This window comes from Lampetra planeri, unplaced genomic scaffold (assembly GCF_965212315.1).
Source record: "Lampetra planeri unplaced genomic scaffold, kcLamPlan1.2.h2 scaffold_1254, whole genome shotgun sequence".
NCBI lineage: Eukaryota > Metazoa > Chordata > Hyperoartia > Petromyzontiformes > Petromyzontidae > Lampetra > Lampetra planeri.
The window spans coordinates 23,013-31,347 of record NW_027613970.1 but is presented as its reverse complement, the minus strand read 5'-3'; the positions used below and the strand labels follow the sequence as shown (position 1 = coordinate 31,347).

General features: G+C 40.8%; 2 protein-coding genes across 2 annotated transcripts; both read right to left on the bottom strand.

The window, feature by feature from the left end:
• Nucleotides 1-407: 407 nt before the first annotated feature.
• LOC144739003 (V-type proton ATPase 116 kDa subunit a 2-like) lies at nt 408-2,754 on the bottom strand (the record flags this gene model as incomplete). Its single annotated transcript, XM_078622014.1, has 6 exons — nt 2,638-2,754; nt 2,385-2,463; nt 1,941-2,038; nt 1,650-1,796; nt 1,423-1,514; nt 408-534 (listed from the first exon to the last, which is right to left on the bottom strand). Coding segments are annotated over exons 1-6 (660 nt in total), but the record flags the coding sequence as incomplete, so codon positions are not given.
• A 1,203-nt stretch (nt 2,755-3,957) lies between these two features.
• Nucleotides 3,958-8,274, bottom strand: LOC144739002 (tectonic-2-like). The gene is given in 20 exon segments (XM_078622013.1): nt 3,958-4,079; nt 4,276-4,364; nt 4,471-4,614; nt 4,730-4,877; nt 5,031-5,134; nt 5,221-5,338; nt 5,449-5,498; nt 5,500-5,548; nt 5,628-5,702; nt 5,793-5,915; nt 6,192-6,261; nt 6,263-6,319; nt 6,912-7,032; nt 7,114-7,181; nt 7,183-7,269; nt 7,271-7,315; nt 7,393-7,493; nt 7,629-7,830; nt 7,991-8,067; nt 8,139-8,274. Coding segments are annotated over 20 exon segments (1,986 nt in total).
• Nucleotides 8,275-8,335: the final 61 nt, after the last annotated feature.

Here is an 8,335-nt window from a genome sequence, read left to right as displayed (position 1 = left end):
TCAACTCCAGCAGACAGGAATGCAAAAAATGATTTTGAAATTTGTGGTCTTATTTAATTTACTCTGCAGAAGAGCTCCCTCTGCGATGCAGGACAAAACAAAACCAAGTAATTCCATGAGCAGCTAGCTCATAGATGTCAAATTCAAATCAGTTCAGGTCACATTCAGCCCAATTTGATTTCCAGTAAAATAACAGCATAACCTATAGATAACCACACCTCCATTGTTCTCCCTTTGTTTTAGTGCAAAGAAGTACAAATATGTATGAAAATGGATGTATAATTGGATAAGGTCATGAGTAGATATTCATTCATCAAACTAATTAGACAGATTTGTATCATACGACGTTCACATACACAGACGCCAGCAGAAACAAAGGAACACGTAACAGAAGCTGAGAAACCAACTGTGTCAGGATCTTCTAGATATTCTTCTACTTCAGCATAGCTGAGGATGGTGTAGCCTTTACACACTCTCCAAAGCATCCGCTCAAAGGCCTCGATCTTCGACCTCTGAGTTAACCCAGAAATGAAACTGCAAGAGAAGGACAGAGTGACTTACTAACCTATCTAAAAGCCAACTATTTCTAACTGTTGTTTCTCAACTCAGATACCAAATGAAAACAAAACAAACAAAACATCTTGCTTTGTACAAATGTACAACAAAGTAATTTATCCAGTTTAGTACCATCTGCAGGAATTAATTTGCCAGACAGGTATGGCAGAGAGGGTGTGTTTGCACAACTGAATATTTGCCACATCACAGTGCAACTATGCTCCAACCTTAAATTGTGCTGAAATGAATGCACTGCTTAGTCAGTAGAGTAAGGGTGGAACACTAAGAAATATTTTGGTGTGGCTTGAAAGTAGTCGGGATGCAACAGCAAAATTAGTCAATGACTTATTTAGTCGTCGACGGGTCGTTAGTTGTCATTGTGTGAATCCCATGTCATGCTAAACAACGTTTCGCCATAGCTAAGGGGCCAATTGAGCGAGCGCACATTTCACTTGTTTCAACTCTTTGACATACTGACAAACTAGTTACCACAGCACAGGGAACAATTGGGGAAGCCACAACATGGAAGCAGCAAAAGCAACACCAACGTGCTACAAAGTTTGGGAAAATTTCACCCTCGACATGAGCAAAAACCAGTGACATGCAATGTTTGCCAGCTGAGACTGGAATACCACAGAACCACCTCAGCTATGCATGGACATTGGAAGAGGAAGCATGGTTTTTAGAAGGTTCAGTCTCTGTAAGATAATGAGCACCCCTGCTAATAGCTGGTACTATTACTGCATGCAAGATAAAAAAACATAAATAAGAGCCATTGTTTTTTGTGCAATTCATAATATGACTAGTTGTTACAGTAGTCGATGACTAGTTCAAAATAGTCGTTAGCAGACTTAGCATCAAGCTCACCCCAATTTGGCTCCCAGTCTCTGCATGCTGCTGTAGTCCATCACTGTATCTTTTTCTAGGAAAGGAAACTCTTCATACTGTACTTGTAATGTCTCTCTCTGAAAGACGATGCACAGAGAAGGTAAAGAAGAAAATCCAATCGAACAAGCACATTCTAGTTGTTATAACCTGGAGAAACATTTTATCACCATTAAAAAACAAGACTTACGAAGCTATTGCAGCGTGACCCCACTAACCTCAGCAGTTCTCTGCATAAAGTTGCGAGTGATACGGAGCATGTGTGTGTACTCCGTCAACTCCAGCAGATTCTTCTGCAACTTCTCTTTATTTCTTGTCACTTCACCCAACTCCACTTCCAGTCTCTGCAGCTGCTCCTGTTAAAACACACCAACACACACGGAATGACCAATGAACATTAATGTTGTTGTGGAGTATTCATTACAAATTGCCAAGGAATACTGCTATCCACATGTAGCATTCCAAAATGATATGTGGGGATATCAAAGCAAACAACAAACCATTATGGCCATGACGTGCTTGGGCAGAGGAGCCATCGGGTTCACCTCTCCTTCTGGTAAGGAAATGTCAGCTTTCTTGATTTCTCTCAAAAGGTATCCTATTAAAATACACCACACACGTGAAACAGTCTGAAACACTTGTACAAAAGCATTCACCAATATTACGAATACTTCACTGAAGCAGTCTGACAGAGTCTCTGCTTTTAATCTGATAAAAGAAGGTTTGCGGAACTGAGCACAAACTATCATTGAATTCATGGAATTCTACTGGAAGCAGGTTAACATTTCTCATGTGTGCAGGGTCAGTGCGTGCAAACCCAATTCAAATGGTCTTTCAGTGGGTAACTGCTTTGAGTCCCCATCACAGCCTTGTCTTAACTCCCTCTGCATCTATACCTGCACTGTAAATCTTAGTGAATTGTGATATAAATTATATATTCTTACCGAGGATCCTTTCCATCTCTTCACATTTTTTAATCTCATTGACATATTTCCGTTGGAATGTGTTGACACTGGGATTGAGCTGAAAACAGAGCAAGAGACAATAGTGATAGGTACAACAACTACACAGCAGTTAGAGCGGAACCCGTTTGTGGACAAACTTGAAATCAGACTAGACTTCATCATGTGTGCTACGTGTTAGCAAACTCATGTTCAAAGGGACAGATTATTATCACATATTCACTCCTGGACTTACATCTCTGAACTCCACAAGTCCAAGTTCTCCAAGTTCTGCGATGCAGTCGTATGCAGATCCAGACTGCAGGAAGAGTTGGGCCAGGCACATCTCCTCACCGCGCAGCAGTGAGCCCATCTTGACACTTTGCACTATTTCCCTTGGTTGGTTAATATTAGCAAGCTACGAAGTTTCGTCAAATTATACGTCAGAAGGAGTCGTAAAATTATCCCCGCCCCTTGTCATGTTTTGACATCGGTGTAAAAAACGGTGCCCAACTACAACACTGGTGACTTTAACTAGTTGTCGTTGCAACAGAGCTTGTGCCTGTTCTGTTAGCTAAGAGGCTAATCGGCCAGCGACGTGTTATTCCCCGGGTGAAACACTTGTCCCGATAAAGTTTGAATAAAAGATGTGAGGAGCCCCGAAAATAAACCAGCTAATGGCGCTTTCGTAAAAAAAAATGAAAGCAGTTTTCTCGTAGTTAATGAAGTTTTAGCACACGTCCGCTTGACACTCTCCACGTCACTTCGCACTCTTGTTGAATAGCCGTCGACCAGCCTCCAGCAAAGCGGTGCGTGTACGTCTGACCAATCACGGCCGCCGTACGGAGTCTGCGCACAACGCACCAGAGCAAACTGTCATCGGTTTCCGCTAAGACATGTTTACGGTGTATGGTACCTGTCAGGTGTTACGATTATAACAACACGGAACCTGACAGACCGATTGTCAGATAGCTTGCTGGAGAGGTGTATGAGCAAAGAAAATCTTATTTATGTACAGAAGGAGGTGGACATGGGGTGACATGTGCGCTCTTCGAACAAATGACTAGACTTAACTCCCTTAGAATGGCATACAAGAGAAAGAATCAGAATTGGAGTCAGATTTATCCCAGAGGAATATTCATTTCCAGTCAAGTAAGACAAGAAGAAAAATAGACGAAAAAACTCTAAAAGGTTCAATTAAATCATGAAGGCATTGTTATTATATTAACTGTGTACACAGCTGAAGGATAAACTTGAACCATCATTATTTCACTATACCTTTTTAAACACAAAATCAGATCAGGAAGCAATAACATATTAACTCATCCATGTTGTGTGTGACACACGCTGTAAAGTGTTCCAGGTTCATAAAATAAATGACAGAGTCATCTTGAAAATAACTTTATTACAAAATGGTGCAACAACAGCTATTTACAAAAACACATATATATTACATTATGAACAATGTACAATATAAAAAGTGGAACTACATTGCAGTGACAATTACTTTGTTTCACCTCTAACACAGTCTACTATTAAAATAATATTCTTACAGTGTTAATCAAACATCTAACTATTATTTAGAGAAACTATTCCAAGCCTGCCGAATTTGTCTCCATGGAGTCCCAAGAACAGAAGCAGAGATAAAGAAGAAAACCAAGATAAGGCCTTTGGCCAGTGACAGAGAAAATGGCTCACCTAAGGAAAGTAAAAAGAAAATAGCCAGTAATGTTCCTCAACACTCCCTTTTACACTTACATGTATCTTGCAGAAATGTGGAAATGTGTGGAGAAACCAGTATGCCCTTGCAAAGACATCATAAACAGCATTTGTACAGTTAATTGTTACAATTACACAACTGTAATTTAACTTAAAGTAGGTTTTAAAATCTCACCTGTGTAATACTTGGTGACAGGAAAGGCGAGCTCAGCCCAACATACATCATTTCTGTTACAGTCATACTCTGTGTAATTGATCTGAAACCTGGGAAACACAAACCAGAGCATCACACTCAGTTAGAATCAGTCAGATAAACACATATTTATGCAGCTCCAGTTGGTAGCTGAAATGTTGCTGCTTGGGGAAGCACCTGGTTTTTGGTGGTCCAGTGTTAATAGGAATGTCAGTGAAGGTAAGAGAGGACGTGAGAGGAAACAACTGAGTCTCTGTTGGATCCTCACATTGAGAGACATCACCTCCTCCACAGTCCAGTGCCCAGTCAGACAGGCTGTAACTAAGAATTACCACACACAAGCAGGAATATTTATTACCGTACAATTAAACAACATTGAAAAGCCAAGCCAAGACCATTCCATGCATAGTGATTACTATAGGTGTTTCATACAGACCTCACTTGCATAGCCTGGATATTTCTTTGGGGTTTCCCTTGGACCACTCCAGTGAATAAACTCCAAACATGGATATGCAGATGGGAAGGAACCCCACTGCATGAACTGTTGATGTCTTCCATTCGTGTGCTTGAGTTCATTTTGATAACTGAAATTAATATTTTAAGTTGGTAAAATATTCTGTATAAACACTTTGAAATTTGCAAAACGTTTCAAGTGTCAGAAATGGGATTTCTGTTGTAAACACATGCATGATCTCATTGGACAAAGATGTAAAAGTTGGTTTGCTCCATATACTTACAGCTTATGTTCACCCAGTCTGCAATATTTAAAGAATCTGGGTTTCCATTCTTTGCAACATATGTGACTCCAACCAAAGCAGCCTGGAGAGAAGTGACTGCCTCCCTAAAAGACAAAACATTACATTTGAAAGCAGCAGCACTGAGGACCAATATCATGGATTAAAGGTGAACTCGAGCTGAACCTCTCACCTCAGGTGCTCACACTGTGTCAGATTCTGCTGGCTGATCGGTAACAGACAACCTGATGTTGAATTCTCACCAAACACAACTGGCATTCTCTCAGCAGTGGAACAGAGTCCATCACTCACTTTTAAGCCAATCAGAAAAAAGCTGATGAGTTTGTTGTTCATGTTGTTGATATACATAAGAACACTATAGAGCTGAATGTGTTCCCCACAAACTTCACCTAGCCTTCACCTGGTTTCCAGAGATGAACCGATGTCCCTCTGCACCGAGTCCGTGTGATTTTCCAAAGTATCAACAATCCCAGCAATAACAGGCCTTCCCACCTGATATCCTGTCACGTCAGGCTTTTGAGTGTTAACCACTGAAGCAGAGTGTGTCATATATGTCATAAAAAAGCATCTTGTGCTCACCTGAGTTTCCTGAGTTGGGCTCACCCATGAAATCACCATTCAGAAACACAGCAGAGTATCTTGTAGTTAACTCCACTGCAAAGTAAGCAGAAATACAATACAATTCGCCCAATAATGATCAACTCTATCTGTCTATGCACATTGTGTGTTACTGGTACTTACCACTGTCCTTTAAAGCAACAGCCCCAACTGTGCGTCTCAGTGTGATATTTGTGATGCCATTTCCTTTCCAATAGAACTTGTAATCCAACGCCAAGGTCACATTAGTACATACCTGTATGTCAACTTCTGAAAAGCAAATAAGCAAGTATGTACATTTAATTGTCATGTTAAGTATGTCATTGTAAAGTTGTACTGTAATTCATCCAAAATCCAAAAACCTGAAGACACAGCAGCACCAATAAACTGACTCATGTCATCAGCCACTTCATCAGTTACATCAACGGCGACCTCACCTACAGCAACACATGAGAAGGGAATTCAGGGTATTCAGATAGGATTAATAACAGCCTTTTGTCTGGCAGGTTAAACACACCCCCCGAGTCCAGTCCTTCACAAGAACACTCAAATCCATTGGTCGTGTCTGGAGAGGAGAGCCAGTTGGACACGAGCGCACCACAGTGACACATTTGACCCATCACATTTTCCAAGAATGCCAGAGGAGCATTGTTTACACAGCGTCCAAGAGCCATCTGTGGAACAAAAATATATCAAATACTTATCAAATACTTACATCCATAGCCAAAAGGTTGGAGAAAGACACAGATATTGGTTTTCACAAAGTTTGCTGCTTCAGTGTTCTCAGATCTTTTTGTCAGATGTGTCAGATATGGTACACTGAATCGCAAGCATTTCACAACTGCCAAAGGATTTCATTGACAACACCGTTACATCTATGAAAAGAGTCAATATTTGTGGTGTTGAGGACAAGTTGGTTTCTGAGGACGTTTTGGTAACATTGTGTTTTGAGTGATCCCACTCTCTTGGCTGAGAAGCTACCTGACACATGACACATGGTCTATGGATGCTTTATGGTTGGCATGACAGAGTACTGGTAGCGCTCACCTTTTCTCCAGACAAGATGATGCAAATAATTGGAAAGGGGATTCATCAGAGAAAATGACTTTACCCCAGTCCTTCCTTCTTTAAAGCAGCACATATATCCTTGACGTCATAAAAACTGAAGTAGCAGCGTTTGTGAAAATGCATATTTGTGGCTGTATATAACACAAACAATTTAAATAAAACAGTTGTTGAATTGTGAATTGGAAATACATGTCACACCTGTGGAATAGTAAAAAACTGATCATTCCATGTGAAAATGGGACTTCCTTGGGTGTAGATATTAATTGGCACTGGTGCTGACAACATGGGCATTTGGAACGTCGGGCCAGGCTTTGGTTTACTACACAAATTATAGGACAAAAGATGAGAAACATGAGTGAAGAAGTAAACTGACTGAAATATTAAGAAAAATATTCCTCACATCTTGTCTCCCTGGTAGAAGAGTCCAAGGTAAGGGTTGTTTTCAGGCGGGGACTTGACACATAAAAAATGGAAACCAATCTGGAGAGTTTTCAGGTTTTTGCACAGAGCACTGATAGTCCGGAGTTGGAGTGACCTGTCCACCAAAGGGGCCCTGGGAGACAATTGCGCTCAAACAGCTTCAACTCATCAGTGGAACAGTCCTGTTTAAATACAAATGCTTTGTTAATGGTGCAAGCATGTATATTAGTTTCTGTCTTAAAAAAACCCACTTTGGTACCTTGTCACAACAGCAGCGTATGTTACATCTTCTGAAAGTCAGGTCACAGGGACAAGGGCCCAAGGGTTGATACACTTGGTTTGGAATGACTGTTTTATTATCTAAAATAGAAACAGTGATTAGTTTGTGGATGTCTTTGAGCCAGAGCAATGCTTGTAATGAGTTTTTTGTGGATGTCTTTGAGCCAGAGCAATGCTTGTAATGAGTTTATATTAATGAGATATAAGTTTCTTTACCAGATCCAGCATTAAAAGAAACCAAACGTGCATAAATAGTAGCCTGGATCAGAAGCGCTGCCTGAGGTGTGCTGCCCATACAGGCTGACACCTGAAGGGTCTCCAGAACACACAGCGGCTTTGGACAACAGTCTGCGTCCGTGTCATTGTTGCCACACAAATGCAGACTTTTATTGAGTCTTAGCTCAACTTGAAGTGCAGTCTAGGACACATAACAAACATGAGGATAAAGGAGAGAGTGGTCACACCTAAATACTATCACCAGAATCAAATAGAAATCTTGATTTACAGTTTATCACAAGATCAACATATAATCACGTTAGTTAGCACTTTTCCTATTTATTTGGTAAAACAAAACAAACCTTTCCAACTTGTTCCTTTAAAAGGACCCACTGTGTCGCCTCAGCTTCAGCCTTACACGATGCGGGTTCAATTCTTCCTGAAAAAGAAACATAGTGTAAACAAGGACGTGTCAGCAAAACAAACAAACACATGGGGACGAGCCTGTACCTGTTGTATTGGACGGAGACACTGTCCGCACAGTCAGAGAGACGCCCGCCGTGTTTCCAATCAAAAGTCCCCTGACTGTGGGTCCGTTTGCAAAGATAACTGGTGGCTGGAAAGCTATTGAGCATAATGGCAACATTACTGCATCACATACAGACTAAAGAAACATACATAAAGTAAACATAACAATTATGCTCGCC